Here is a 15,895-nt window from a genome sequence, read left to right as displayed (position 1 = left end):
ATATATCCAGAGAGCATTCCATACTGGCTTATCAGTATTTTCAGTTCTGCTATATTAAAGGTTGCTGTTTAAGTTAGAGAGACCTGGGTTTAAATAACGGCTCTTCACCTGACCAATCATGCGTCTTCTCTTGGCATCAATCAAAGCGGGGGAATGGTATCTTTAGGTTGTCAGAAAGAATAAGTAAAATCTTTTACGTGGATATCTTACCTCAAGATAAGGTAAGATGTCTTATCTTGCTTCTGTCTATAGGAAGCATTTTCTTAAGTTTAATCGTCCAGTTCAAATAAATTTAGCCCAAACAACATTATTTACCATAAAAACTGTAATAACGAGGTTTGAACCAAAATCGCATGGAGTTATGCAACCCAATTTTGCAACTCTATTATTGGTGCAACTTTAGAAAACTTCATTTAGAAGCAAATGCATGGAAATAACACAGCAATCTAGAAATCATATAAACACAAAGCTGATGCTTCAGAATTATATTTTACTGTCTCTCCTCATGTTTACAAAACACACACACACATCCACACACACAGAGCACGGCATGTGAGCCCTGGAAACCCTTCGCTGCCTTCATGCCAATGACACTTTGCTTGTCATTTTTACTTTTTAATGGTTAATGAGTTCCGTGTAATAATTGCCAGTTTTCTGCCACCCCTCTGTCCCCTGCTGCAGAAGAGCTCATCTACGCAGAGCAGCGTGATTGCAGAGCTGTTGGGACAGAGGCGGAACGGCGGCGTCTCACCACTGTTGTGGGCCTCCAGCTGGGAGGCGGAGTTGACGGCGACCCTGCAGAGCGAGCAGTAGAGCAGCCTCTTGGCCTTTTCCTCCTCGGTCTCCGCGGGGGGCCGGGAGCCGTCGCCGCTGGCCGGGGTGGGGCTCCTCTCCACTTTGGAGGTGATCTCAGTTGTCATGACACTGCTCTTGCGGATTTCCACAGTTGTCGTCGTTGATATTGCTGGTGTCCCTGTGGCACTGTCTGCAGTCACAAAAGCACAGGAGAAAGGCAAAGACAGTGGCATTATCTCTCCTATTTGAAAATGCATCCCTGATATTGCATTCCGGTAACAATGAGAAGGGCAACTAGCCCTGACCCCCTGTCAGCCACGTGGCAATCATCTCCTGAGGAGATGACACAGATGCACACTTACAGATGTGTCTACTGATAGAACACATTTGGACAGTTCTTGAAAACACATACAAATAGGCTTTAATGTGCTTTCTTGAGGTAAATAAACATTCTCAAACTTCTCCTGTTAGCATGTGGCCTTACTAAAATATTCTTCATAGTGCACTGTGCTTTGTATATGTCTGCTAGGATGGCTTTAAAAGATATAATGGAGAGTAAATGCTTCTAAGGTATTCTCATTTCTATTTACTACTTGTCTTTCTATTTTCCTCTACATTTCTGTCTTTAATTTAAAACAAAATAGGTAAAATAGGGCTTCCCGGGTAGTCCTGTGGTTAAGAACCACCTTGCAATGCAGGGGATGCTGGTGCGATCCCTGGTCTAGGAAGATCCCACATGCGTGGGGCACCCGAGCCTGCTGAGCACCATGACTGCTGAGCCCACATCCTGCAATGACTGAGTCGTCTGTACACCCTAAGGCCATGCTCCAGAACAAGAGACGCCACCGCAGTGAGAAGAACACAGACTGCAACTAGAGAGATGCCCCCGCTCCCCGTAACCGGAGAAAGCCCGTGTGCAGCGACGAAGACCCAGAGCAGTCAAAAACAAATAAAATGAAATAAAATCGGGGTCAAGACCCTTTAGAAAAGTTGGTTGTGATCCTGTGCGTGCTTGTGCAAAATATATGGTAAATAAAGAACCCTGATGTCACACTGCTTTGTCAAGATCAAAGGTTTATAAAATCCTTACCTTACTTACAAAGAGCTGTATGTTCAACAAATACAAAAAGTCATCCATATACAAATAAGACTAATTCTAACCTGGCATATTCATTAAGCATGTGACCTGCGCCGGGACGAGTTCAGGGAGTGTGTGACACAAAAGTATGCAAATGCCAATGACTACTCTCCATACGGAATTCACGGACTGGTCACACCATGTTAATGTCACAGCTTTCAAGAGTGTGATGACCAGGAAGGTGTTGATGCACTGTAACCGTACAACCCTTCTGGCTCTGAACTCTGATTCTAAATCTGGAGAGGTCAACCCCCAAACTGAGCCCACCTTGTCTTAGATTCACTTGGGTAGACACAGCTTCCAACCCAAATAGGCTAGTTAACATGGTGTTAGCAATGTCTGCCAAGTCTGTCATGAATTGCAGATGAGCTCCATGCCCTGTGCTTTCTATTTTTATATCCCTTTTCACTGCCTCCCGGCTGGCTAGCTCTTAACCTCCTACTCAAAATATTCCCAGGCAGCCTTTCCAGCCACAGCTGCACTTGGAATTGTTTCTCCTCCCACAGGTTGCCATGCTCACTATCCAATGCCGCTCTAAAACGTCCACGGTAAACGGAGTGGGCAGTGGCTACAAAGGACAGTGGTCTACCTGCAGTGAACGGCTGTCCTCATAAAAATGTAGTTCCTGTTCATTTCTGTTACCAACAAGCCTTTGAACTTGGATTTTCACTTTGATCTGGAGAGAGAGGTGGGAATATGGGTAAAGGTGGTTATGGCTTCTTTCCCAAATATGGCCAGAAACACTAGTCAGTCAGAAGAGAGATGGGTCCTTGCTGTTTGTTTTTAATTAATTAATTTTTACTAAAATTTTTGAACTGTAGTTGATTTACAAAGTTTCAGGTGTACACAAAGTGATTCTGCAATATACATATATATATAGCTATTATATATCTATATATGTGTGTGTGTGTGTATATATATATACTATATATGTGCATATGTGAATATATTCTTTTCTGGATTCTTTCCCACTATAGAGGATGCTGAGGGATATTGGATAGAACAATTTATCTGGAGCTTCCCTTTGCCTGACCCTTCATATATTTTTAACCACTTATTCAGCCATAAGTCCATTAAGGTCCCCTGCAATATCATGGAGAACATCTTATAACTATGTTAAAAAAATAGTCATAGTGTCATCACCAGGTTTTCTCATGACAAGAGAAAAATAAATAAAATTAACTATCACCAATTTTTGCCACAAGAATGCATTACCTTGAACACTGAAAGGTCCACCTCCTGACTAGCTTTTACTCATTTTCTAAGGTACCAAAATTAAAATATCGGGTAATACCAGAAAATTTCAAATCCTAAAAGATGACACTGTTAAAGTGCTGCACTCAATATGCCAGCAAATTTAGAAAATTCAGCAGTGGCCACAGGACTGGAAAAGGCCAGTTTTCATTCCAATCACAAAGAAACGAAATGCCAAAGTACATTCAAACTACCACACAATTGCACTCATCTCACAAACTAGCAAAGTAATGCTCAAAATTCTTCAAGCTAGACTTCAACAGTACATGAACCAAGATCTTCCAGATGTTCAAGCTGGATTTAGAAAAGGCAGAGGATCCAGAAATCAAATTGCCAACATCCATTATATCATAGAAAAAGAGAATTTCAGAAAAAATCTACTTTTGCTTCATTGACTATGCTAAAGCTTTTTACTGTGTGGATCACAAATTGTGGAAAATTCTTAAAGAGATGGGAATACAAGACCACCTTACCTGCCTCCTGAGAAACATGTATGCAGGTCAAGAAGCAACAGTTAGAACTGGACATGGAACAACAGACTGGTTCCAAATCAGGAAAGGAGTACATCAAGGCAGTATATTGTCACCCTGCTTATATAACTTACATGCAGGGTACATTATGAGAAACACCAGGCTGGATGAAGCACAAGCTGGAATCAAGATTGCCAGGAGAAATGTCAATAACCTCAGATGCAGATGACACCACCCTTATGGCAGAAATCGAAGAACTATAGAGCCTCTTGATGAAAGTGAAAGAGAAGAGTGACAAAGTTGGCTTAAAGTTCAACATTCAAAAAATGAAGATCATGGCATCCAGTGCCATCACTTTGTGGCAAATAGATGGGGAAACAATGGAAACAGTGACAGACTTCATTTTCTCGGGCCCCGAAATCACCTCAGATGGTGACTACAGCCATGAAATTAAAAGGCGCTTGCTACTTGGAGGAAAAGCCATGACCAACCTAGACAGCATATTAAAAGGCAGAGACATTACTTTGTCAACAAACGTCTGTCTAGTCAAAGCTATGGTTTTTTCCGGTAGTCATGCATGGATGTGAGAGTTGGACTATAAAGGAAGCTGAGCACTGAAGAATTGATGCTTTTGAACTGTGGTGTTGGAGAAGACTCTTGAGAGTCCCTTGGACTGCAAGGAGCTCAAACCAGTGAATCCTAAAGGAAATCAATCCTGAATATTCATTGGAAGGACTGATGCTAAAACTGAAACTCCAATACTTTGGCCACCTGATGCAAAGAACTGACTCATTAGAAAAGACCCTGATGCTGGGAAAGATTGAAGGCAGGAGGAGAAGGAGACGACTGAGGATGAAATGGTTGGATGGCATCACTGACTCAATGGATATGAGTTTGAGCAAACTTTGGGAGGTGGTGAAGGACAGGGAAGCCTGGCGCGCTGCAGTCCACGAGGTCGCAAAGAGTCGGACACGGCTGAGCGACTGAACACTGTTCATGGGGTTCTCAAGGCAGAAATGCTGATATGCTTTGCCGTTCCCTTCTCTAGTGGACCATGTTTTGTCAGAACTCTCCACTGTGACACGCCTGTCTTGGGTGGCCCTACATGGCACAGCATTATCCCCAGAGGATAAAGTACATTTATACCAAGAACGTCAAAGGTTAGAGACTCCAGACTGTCTATGGCTCAGGCTTAGTACAATATTGATGTTTCTTAAGGGAAGTCCCTTGCATGAGACAGGCTCAGGGAAATCAGAATCAAAACACTGAATTTCTGGTACTGATTCACTGGTGGCTCACATGGTAAAGATCTGCCTGCAACATAAGAGACCCGAGTGTGATGCCTGGGTTGGGAAGATCCCCTGGAGAAGGAAACGGCAACTACTCCAGTATCTTTGCCAGGAGAATTCCACGCACGAAGGAGGCATGCAGTCCACTGGGTGGCAAAGTGTTGGACTCAACTGAACGACTAACACTTTCACTCAACCTTGTTACATTTTTTAGGCCGCATATCTGGACAAAGATCTGTTATTAATATTAATATTTTCTCAAGGTTAAGGTTAGTTTGAGAGAAATACAGTTATGTTTTTCACTTTAAATTTAATATATAGATCTTGAGTCCATAAAGGTAAGAGTATTATTAATATATAACGAGATATGAATTTTTCAGTTACTTTTAATTTACCAATAGTAAAGAGGACTTTTTTTAAAACAAGTAAGGTAAATAAATTTTAAGATTAAACCATAAAGGAATCAACTATTTTATTTAGATGGCCCTTGGTTTCTGCATCCATTTTAAAATATTTTTAAAAAAAATTCCAGAAACTTCCAGAAAACAAAATTTTGCTGTGGGAAGGCAATTATTTACACACCATTTACATTGTATTTGCAACTATTTACATAATGTTTCGTAGTTTTAGGTGTTAGAAGTGATTGGAGAGGATTTAAAGTAAATGGGAGGGTGTGTAGGTCAGGTGCAACTGCCACATCATCTTATACAAGCACTTGAGCATCCACAGATGTTGGTATCTACAGGGGTTTTGGAACCAGTTCCCCATGGATATCAATGGATGACTGTACATTGCATAGAAAGTGACATATAGCAAAGCTATTTTCTTTAGTATGGAACATTAAATTACCAATTATGCACAATACCTATCCACTCATTAAAATAAAATTTTATATCATTGATCATGTTAATAACATACACTCTTGCTAGGATGTGATGAGACATACCCCTGTGATCTTCTTCCCAAAACTCATAACCCCTGTCTAACCATGAGAAAAGCATAAACAAACCTAAATTCAATGACATCCTACATGACCTTTAATCAAGGGTCCTCAAAAATGTCTAGGTCACCAAAACGAGAAAAGTCTGACAAACTGTCATAGTCCAGACAAGTCTAAGGACTCAGGATGTCTAAATATAATCTGGTGTCCCGATTGGAATCCTGGGGCAAAAGGAAAAAAGGAACATTAGATAAAAATTTAGGAAATTCAAAGAAGAATGGAATCTTGTATAAACAGTGTACAAGTTCTGGTTCTCTAGCTTTGACAAATGCACCACAATAATGCGAGATGCTAATAACAAGGAAAACTTAAGAACATATACTGGAACCCTCTGTAGTATTCTTGTACCTCTTGTAGATTTAAAGCTAGTCTAAAATTGAAAGTTTATTGAAAAATTGAACTAGAACCAGTCACCACACAGTGCATCATTCAGTTGCTTTGCAGAATAGCAATGATTTGAACTCAGCCTGGCTCAGAAGCACATGTTCTTTTTTGATAAAATTTTGAATTTTTTTTCAGAAAAGAACTGATCACATCCCTTCAGTTTATTCCAATTGGTCATGATTTATTAGGATTGTTGGAAGACAGCATCTTAAAAATTTGACTTCAAAAGAAACAAAACATGGCCTGAGCTAGAGTCAATCATTTATATCTAATCCTCTGTTCAGGCTAACATATTAAGTTGTTAGAGTCCATTTAGGAGGAGGGGAGAGAAGAAAAACCTACAGTTTTCAAACGATCTCTTCTGCAAAGTGATAAGAGTAACCCACAGGCTCTCCTTATTGCAAATTTTTCCTTTCCTTCTTTTTCCCCAAAAGATGTGAAAATAGAATAATGATTCACTTTTCTTAATGTTTCCCAGGGGCTGATTCAGATTTCTTTCCACTGTTGTACCAATGATCCTCTAGGAACGTTATATGTGACAGGGAGTCAAAAGTAATGGGTGTGTTTTGGTGGGAAGGCAAGGTTTGAGATGGAACGGGTTTGCATTTCTGTGCTGTTTCTCTGCCAGCGCCCTGAAGCAAATATTCATTATTGTAACTGTCACTGTTTGGCTTTGGCACCAAAACATGTTGCTAGTACTTCGTGGAACGGTGCTCTAGTGGAGGATGAAGGAAAACGTGTCAGTATTCAGAGTGGCCCATTTTGGCCCTCGTTCTTGTATAAAAACCCTGGAAATACCTTTTAAAACATTTCATAAGGCATAAGAAAAGATTCCAGAAAATAATAAATTGAATTCTAGATAATAAAATAGAGCGGCCAACTTACATGGTCTGGGTACGAAAAGTATTTTCCTAGTTACAGATCTCATGATCCAACTGAGAGGACCAGAGGCAAGTTACGGAAATTCCTTCCAGGTAACAGAGGTGAACGCATGCTCAGTCGCTCAGTCGTGTCTGACTATTTGCGACCCCGTGGACTGTAGCCCACCAGGCTCCTCCATCCATGGGACTCTCCAGGCAAGAACACTGGAGTGGGTTGCCGTTTCCTCCTCCAGGGAAAATTGTCGACCCAGGGATCAAAGGCGTATCTCCCGTGTTGGCAAGCAGACTCTTTACCACTGAGCCCCCTGGGAAGCCCTGACAAATACATACTATGACCCAAAGATGCTCATCATGTTTTCTGGTACACTGAAGACTCAGAACGATATTCAATTTATTTCCTTCTTGCTTGTGAGAATTTAAGTCTCAACCAGGCTTGCAAGCAAGTAAGGAGAACAGCTGCTTCCTCTTAAATATGCTGACATTCTGAAGTATAAAAAGGTGTTTCGTGACAAAACACACACACACACATGCATGTTTTTAGAAATTATTACTGGCAGTTGTTTCTTTCTTCTGGATTTTACCTCATTTAACCACCATCATCGGGGCAGCACTGCCCTCGTAGACACGGGCAGGAATGGGCCCTACACTGGGCCCCATACTTTTGGGGGCTCCACATACCACAAGCCACTGAGACAAAAGTCTATTTTTATATTTTTTGATCTTATGAAAAACACTTTTTTCGAGTTTGATAACCAACTAAGCAAATGGGAATGTTAATTAGAAAGGGAAGTGAGAACTGGACTGGCTGCCCTGAAGGCCAGACTACGGAGTCAGAGAATTCACGAATGTGCGTGAGCACACGCGTGTAGAGGTTTATGAGTGTGTGTCTATGTGTGTGCACTGTGTCTGTGCATGCACATGTAGGTTGTGTGTGTGTCTATGCAGGTATGTTTTGTGTGCACATGTGTGCCTGTGTGCATGTGTCTGTGTGTACATGTATGTTTCATGTGTGTATGTGCAGTTTTGTGTATGCATGTGTGTGTGTGTATGCAATTATGTTTTGTGTTTGCATATGAAGTTATGTGTGTCTATGTGCACATGTGGTTATGTGTGTTAAGAGGTAAAAGATCACATCCTCTCTCTGGAAACTAGAGAAAGAGGCTTGTTTTCAAAACACCAAATGACGTCAAGTTACCAAGTGTGAGTCTACACAGAAAAGTCCCCCCAGATGTTGCCTCCCTCCCTGAAGAGGGAATGCTTCAGATTGGCTGGAAATTCCAAGCCCACAGAATGAGGTTGGGGAGAAAGGTTGCCTCCCCATCAGGCTCCCAGACTTGGGCGGGTCCAGTCGCCACCCGAGGGCTTTCCTGGTGGCTCAGCAGGTAGAGAATCCGCCTGCAATGTGGGAGAGCTGGATTCAATCCCTGGGTTGGGAAGATCCCCTGGAGAAGGGAATGGATACCCACTCCAGTATTCTGGCCTGGAGAATTCCACGGACTGTAAAGTCCATGGGGTCACAAAGAGTTGGACGAGTGAGCAACTTTCACCTTTGGTTGCCTCCCGAAGGGCTGACTTGGGGGACAGCGTCTGCCCTGTCCGTGCACATCTGCGTTACTCGGCAGGGCTGAGCTGCCTCAGGCGGGGAGAGCCCTTGACCATCAGGTCACAAGGGCAGTCCTTGGATACAGCCTAGGGGCCGCCAGGGATGCTTGTGGTACCTTGTGAGCACTGAGCTGCATGGTGTATGGTCTCCATTTGAGCTCTTGACTTGGTCCTGAAACTTTTTGGGTGGGCTTGATTGAATCCTCCTATGTTAGACCCTGTATTAATCATTGGAGGTTAATAGGTAAAAAACGACATCATTTGTGGACCCGAGCGCCAGGCTGCATACCATGAGAGGGGAGGGACAAGATTTGCTGTCTTTGAAGAGGTCGAGGAGACATCTCCAGAAAATACTAGAGAAATACTTGCACTTCAAATTCTAACTTTATAACACCTACAAAGGTCTGCTACTTGGAAGTGTCACGCATAAAAATGATCCACTGTCCTTTTAAAATCAAGTCCTATAAAGACCTGATTAAAGCACTTAATGTCCCAAGGGATCAGGTGAGTAATTATTTCTACCTTTACATCACTTGAACTTGAGTTCCCAAGTCTTGTGCGCATCAGAAATTCTAGAAAGGCAAGCAATTTAAAAAACTTAAGAAAACCAAAAATATCTAACTGCAAGTTTTGAGATGTTTCCTGAGGCTTCCTAATCTGTGACTGCTGGAGGCAATTACATCAACAGTAGATTCAGACTCAGTGATCCTGGTTACCGACCTGCTGAACTCACTTTGGGTCAGGCACGCCAGATACAGATTAGAACATCAATTGTTCTGCTGAAAAGTATTTGAGAGAGAGCCTGTTAACAGAAATAGCCTTTTCAACTTCTGAATTTCCCTCTTGAAGCCAGGACCATTTGATTTCATGGGGACTGGACACCATGTGAATCAGGTGAGTTGAGAAGGTACTGTTAGATTGATTTCACAGAACAACTTATCAGGAATTCAGGCTATTCTTATCACTGACAACAATTTGGGAGGAAGAAGGCTAGAGAGTCAGGTTGCCAGATGAGTGAATGACTGCAGAAGCTCTCAGGAGGAGGAGGTGGTCAGAACTGGACCAAAGGATGCTTGAGCTGGGAGAGGCAGCAGAGAGCAGGAGGGTGGCAGGAGGAAGAGGCCAAGAAGAAGGGAGACCAGAGGTTCCCGAAGGGAAGGGACCGAGCAGGAGACCCCAGGCCCCAGGGAGCGATGCAGGGTCCAGCGGCTGGCCACCAGGAGCAGAGACCTACTCCGCATCCTCAACCTCAAATGTCCTTGACCTCAAAATGGATGTCTCTAGTGTTTTATTTAAATTTTACATTGGTGTAGAGTAGATTGTATATTGGAGTATGGTTGGCTTCCTTGGTGGCTCAGATCCGGAAAAGAATCTGTCTGCAGTGTGGGAGACCTGCGTTTGATCCCTGGGTCGCAAAGAACCCCTGGAGGAAGGCACGGCAACCCACGCCAGTATTCTTTCCTGGAGAATCCCCTGGACAGAGGTGCCCGGAGGACTACAGTCCATGGGGTCACAAAGAGTCGACACGACTGAGCGACTAACACCTTCACACTTTCCTAGTTGATTAACAATGTAGTGTTAGTTTCAGGTGCACAGCCAAGTGATTCAGTCACACAGACACATGTTGATATATGTGTCTGTTCTTTCCAAACTCTGTTCTCATTTAGGTTGTTCTATAGTATTAGCTTAAAGCCGAATTTCACCATATACAAGTGGGCCTCATCTCAGCAGTAGTCACAGCACCCCCACCTCGGCCCCCGCGCACACACACCCAACGGGCAGAGGCAGCAGTGTAAGGAGCGTGACACTGACACTGACAGCGCTGCTCACACCAGGGGACAGTGCACTGGGCCGTCTCGTCAGCCACCTGAGAAACGCTGCCCGGTTTCACCAGTCGCTGGGGTTCTTATTGTGGTGGAGGCCAGAAAGTGTCACGTGAGATTTATGGGTGTTCTGTGTTAGGAGCCGTGTGCGGGAGTGTGCGTGGTGTGTGAGTGTGCGTGGTGTGTGTGAGTGTGCGTTACGGTGTGTGTGTGTGAGTGTGCGTGGTGTGCGTGAGTGTGTGCGTGTGTGTGGTGTGCGTGTGCATGAGTGTGCGTGGTGTGTGAGTGTGTGAGTGGTGTGTGGTGTGTGTGCGTGGTGTGTGAGTGTGCATGGTGTGCATGAGTGTGTGTGGTATGAGTGTGAGTGTGCGTGGTGTGCGTGGTGTGTGAGTGTGCGTGTGTGTGGTGTGCGTGAGTGTGTGCGTGTGTGTGGTGTGCGTGAGTGTGTGCGTGTGTGTGGTGTGCGTGTGCATGAGTGTGCGTGGTGTGTGAGTGTGTGCGTGGTGTGGTGTGTGTGTGCGTGGTGTGTGAGTGTGCATGGTGTGCATGAGTGTGTGTGGTATGAGTGTGAGTGTGCGTGGTGTGCGTGGTGTGTGAGTGTGCGTGTGTGTGGTGTGCGTGTGCATGAGTGTGCGTGGTGTGTGAGTGTGAGTGGTGTGTGGTGTGTGTGCGTGGTGTGTGAGTGTGCATGGTGTGCATGAGTGTGTGTGGTATGAGTGTGAGTGTGCGTGGTGTGCGTGGTGTGTGAGTGTGCGTGTGTGTGGTGTGCGTGTGCATGAGTGTGCGTGGTGCGTGAGCGTGCGCGCTGTGTCCGTGGTGTGCGTGAGTGTGCGTGTGCGTGGTGTGTGCGAGTGTGCGTGGTGTGCATGGTGTGTGTGTGTGTGAGTGTGCGTGGCGTGCGTGGCGTGCGTGAGCGTGCGCGGCGTGAGGCCTGTGTGGACGCCGGCCTCCGCGGGGCTGCGGGCCGCCATGCTGAACGGCGTGTGGACCCCGAGCGCCGCGCCCCCTCCCGGCGCCCACGGACCGGCTCACGGCCGGCCTGCCGCTGTCCCGCCAAAGGCGAGGCCTCTCTCCAAGGGGAGAAGCGGCTGACGTTCGTCTCAGCTGCTTCTTCACCGGAGCACCCGCCCTCCCTCCTTCCTCTCAAGGGCGAGGCTCCCTAGGACAGCGCCGAGGCGTCCGCGGGCCTCAGGGATTAGGGCCGAATACCTCGGTGTCACCTCAGCGTGATGGCTCTATCACCGCCTCATCCTGTTGCAGCCTTGGTTTCTCCTAAGTCAGTGTGGACTGTGTTCCCTTCTCCTGCGGCTTAGCTCGTATTTAACATATTCCACACGCAACTACAGCAAAGCCGGCTATTTGGTAACTGATAAATACAAATTTGTTCTGTCAGGTATTTGCCTTTCTTTCAAAAGTTGAGGTCCTACCCACATAAGGCACTAGACTGCCCACTGGTACAGCAAGATAAAGAGCAAATCTTTGACCTTATAACCTAAGTTTTCATCCTCAACCATCTTCACCTTCTAATTTTCCCCCCCTCTCTTCTCTGTGCTCCTTTCCCTCTCACAACATCCACCGAGAACAGAGCCAAGATGTTGGAAACATCTGTGAACCAAGAGGCATCCTGTTCCTGTAGACGAGAGGTTCCAGGACTTTGGAATCCATGGAACCACCTGGAGGCTTAATCAGACACAGACTGTTGAGTCTGCCCTTCGAGTTGATGGCTCCGAGGTCTGGGCTGGGGCCTGAGTACCTGCATTTCTGACACAGCCCAGTGCTGCTGCGGGGCTGAGGACGACTCTTCCGGAACCACCACTGACATGCCTGTCAACTAGTTTCTGGTTTGGCAACAGGTCTTGGCTTTAAAGCTATAAGAACATATAAATAGAAAGTCATGAATGTAAAACAGGGGAAGAGGACTCGGGGGCCGTGGTCCTGTTCTGTCTGTGACTAAGGGAGCTTCTGAGACATGAGACTTTTAGTACTTTGGGGGACAGCCCCAGCAAGTCAGAACAAGTTGACCTCTCTAAGAAGTAATTTGGAATAAGTTAAAGAAAACTCTTGAAAATATTTTAGGTACCTAAGCAAGCAATGAGTATCTCTTTTGAAAGATACATTTTTGGAAACCGATGTAATTATAAATGAAGGAAAATGTAGATAAATTCAAGTGCATAAAACAGAGAAAACTAACTATGGGGTTTAATTAATCTGCCACTTGGCCTTGAAACCCGGGGTTCTTTTCATAAGACAGTCTCCTCTCCCCAACCTAGAATCTGCGTTTTCAAGGAAATCTGTTTCCTACAGCACTCATAGAATATATGCGTTATCCCCTTCCTTCCAAACATAAATTATCCAAAGTAAATTAGTTCAAAACTAAATTACTAGAGCAAATATCACAAGATATCACTGATATTAATATGTGGACTCTAAATAAGACTGGTACAAATGAACTTATTTACAAAACAGAAACAGACCCACAGACTTGGAAAACAAACTTATGGTTTCCGAAGGGGAAAGATGGCAGGGGAGGGGTAAATAAGGAGTTTAGGATTAACATATACACAGTAGTATATACAAAACACAACCATCAAGGGCCTACTACAGAACACAAGGAACTATATGAAATATTTTTTAATAACCTGTAATGGAAAAGAATCCGAAAAAGAATAGATACATGTATATGTGTAACAACCACATTGCTATACACGTGAAACTAACACAACATTGTAAATCAGTTACACACCCATATAGATAAAAATAAAATTCACATACACACAATACTAAGTTACTTGAAAGGCAGGACAGTGAGTCCTTGGGAGAGTTGATTCATTGGTTCCACCACTGTTCATACAATTGATAAGCACCCAGAAGCCATCCTAAAGGAGATCAGTCCTGGGTGTTCATTGGAAGGACTGATGCTGAAGCTGAAACTTCAATACTTTGGCCACCTCATGCAAAGAGTTGACTCATTGGAAAAGACCCTGATGCTGGGAGGGATTGGGGGCAGGAGGAGAAGGGGACGACAGAGGATGAGATGGCTGGACAGCATCACCGACTCGATGGACATGAGTTTGAGTAACCTCCGGGAGTTGGTGATGGACTGGGAGGCCTGGCATGCTGCAATTCGTGGGGTCACAAAGAGTCAGACACGACTGAGCAACTTAACTGAACGGAACTGAAGAAGTGGTGAGTTTTGCCAGAATCTGTGAACTTTCTGATAAACATAACACAAGAGAAAGCAAGAGGACAAAAACACAGTTTATTCCAGAGTTATCTTAAGTGACCTGGATGCTACTAAAAGGCATAGGAACTTTTTTTTGGGGGGGGTAACAGATTTGTTTTTATTTTTTCCCCTAGTAAAGGAGAAGGAACAAAAACCTTTCCAAATTTATGAATGGTAGTTCCCCTCTTTCAAGAATTTTCTGCAGAGAAAAAAAGTACTGCATGCCACAGTGATACTTCTCACTTCATTAACAAGGAGACATGTATATTTTAAAATTTCCATTTTGGCAAGAAGCCAAGGCATAGCTTTTCAGCGACTGCCTTTGGTAATCTGTTGTGTTTATACAGCAGTGATCTTCCTTCCAACTGTGCTTTAGGCAAAGGTGAGGCTTTGCCTTGTGTGCTTAAATCTATAATATCTAACTACTTAGAATTAGGACTTGATAAATCATGAATTTTGAAAGCTTTTACTAATTAAAATTGAACACAGAGCGAGGGAGAACCTGCTTTCTGACTAGTGAATTTAGAGCCTGTGGTGAATTGAGAAGGTGGAGACAGTCATGTCAAGCCATCGAGGACACAAATTCTTGCTGTAGAATCCTGTTAGGCAGCCCATATAATTAAAGGGAAGAAATAACTGTCAGCTCTTCAAATTTTGTAGACTGTCTCGAAGATAAGAAAATGAGCTCTCATAATGGTTGGCACAATGATAAAATATTTAGTGTGGAAATGATTTAGAACATTAACCCATTTGGTCTGAGGTAATTCATTGTGTGCTAAGAGTTACATATAACTTTATGAACAGTAGCCCACTGGCTCTTGTGTCCTTCGGATTCTCCAGCAAGAATAATGGAGTGGGTTGCCATGCCCTCCTCCAGGGGGTCTTCCCCACCCAGGAATTGAACCTCCTTCTCTTACTTCAACCTGCGTTAGCAGGTGGTTCTTTACCACTAGCACCGCTAGGAAGCTTTCCAGGTGTCACTAGTAAAGAAGCTAACTGCCAACACAAGAGACTTCAGATACTGGACCTCCATCCCTGCATCGGAAGACCCTTGGAGGAGGAAATGGCAACCCACTCCAGTATTCTTGCCTGGAGAATCCCATGGACAGAGGAAGCTGGCGGGCTACCATCCATGGGGTTGCAAAGAGTCAGACATGACTGAAGCGACTTAGCAAGTAAGAGTTCCCTGGCTTCCCGGGTGGCACTGTGTTAAAGACTCTGCCTGCCAATGCAGGAGACATGAGAGTCGTGGGTTCAGTGGATGCCCGGGTCAGGACGATCCCCTGGGGGAGAAAATGGAAACCCACTCCAGTATTCTCGCCTGGAAAATCCCATGGACAGAGGAGCCTGGCTGACAACAGTCCTTAGGGTCACAAAGAGTTCTAGTTTTCAATCCAGTAATGTTTCATAAATTGACTATGAAGACAACAGTTTAATCAGACAGATACCATGATAAAACTGATATGCATCCTTTTTTTCAAATTTCAGAACCAGGAAAGATGTTTTCAGAGAGTAAGTTCTACTGGACAAATTATGGGGAATGACTGGCAAAGATGAGAAATATAGAAAAAAAGACCTTAAAAAAATCAAGAAATCATATTAATAATACATATAGTTTTAATAAAAAATTTTCAGTGACTAGGCATTCCATTTAAACTATAAACTTCACTGTTTCAAGATTCAGACTACCCAAATTATTTCATCCAAAACAGCAATTTATTATTTTGCCCACTGCAGGAAAGGAGGAAAAAGGGGGAAGTTATTACATAATATAATCACTTTTTGATAGAATTTCTCTCCTTGGAAAAGTTTTTTTCATGTAATGTTAATATACCTCAGCCAAGAAGAGTTTTAAGAATTGGAGGACACTTAAAAATTAGGGAGAATGTGCACATCAAAATGAATAGGAGAAATCAGAATTTTACTCATTATTTACTGAAAGGTTGCCTGCTGAAAAATTAATAGAACTGCTTAGAAATAATAAAGTTCAGGAACAAATACCTCTCTCCGCGGCAAAGCCAACAGACCTATTTCCA

General features: G+C 43.8%; 1 protein-coding gene across 5 annotated transcripts in view; it reads right to left on the bottom strand.

The window, feature by feature from the left end:
* ZNF385D (zinc finger protein 385D) overlaps positions 1 to 15,895 on the bottom strand; it is a 931,599-nt gene that overhangs the window by 22,456 nt on the left and 893,248 nt on the right. For 4 of the 5 annotated variants that reach the window (XM_070459850.1, XM_070459849.1, XM_070459853.1 and 1 more), the window contains one exon: positions 752 to 985. The exons of the other annotated variant lie outside the window; for it this stretch is intronic. In XM_070459850.1, coding sequence (XP_070315951.1) covers positions 752 to 985 — 234 coding nt within the window. The remainder of the gene's footprint in view (positions 1 to 751; positions 986 to 15,895) is intronic. 5 annotated transcript variants of the gene reach the window in all.

This window comes from Odocoileus virginianus, chromosome 32 (assembly GCF_023699985.2).
Source record: "Odocoileus virginianus isolate 20LAN1187 ecotype Illinois chromosome 32, Ovbor_1.2, whole genome shotgun sequence".
Taxonomy (NCBI): domain Eukaryota; kingdom Metazoa; phylum Chordata; class Mammalia; order Artiodactyla; family Cervidae; genus Odocoileus; species Odocoileus virginianus.
Note: the sequence above shows the minus strand (reverse complement) of the source record. Positions and strands in the feature narration are given on the sequence as shown.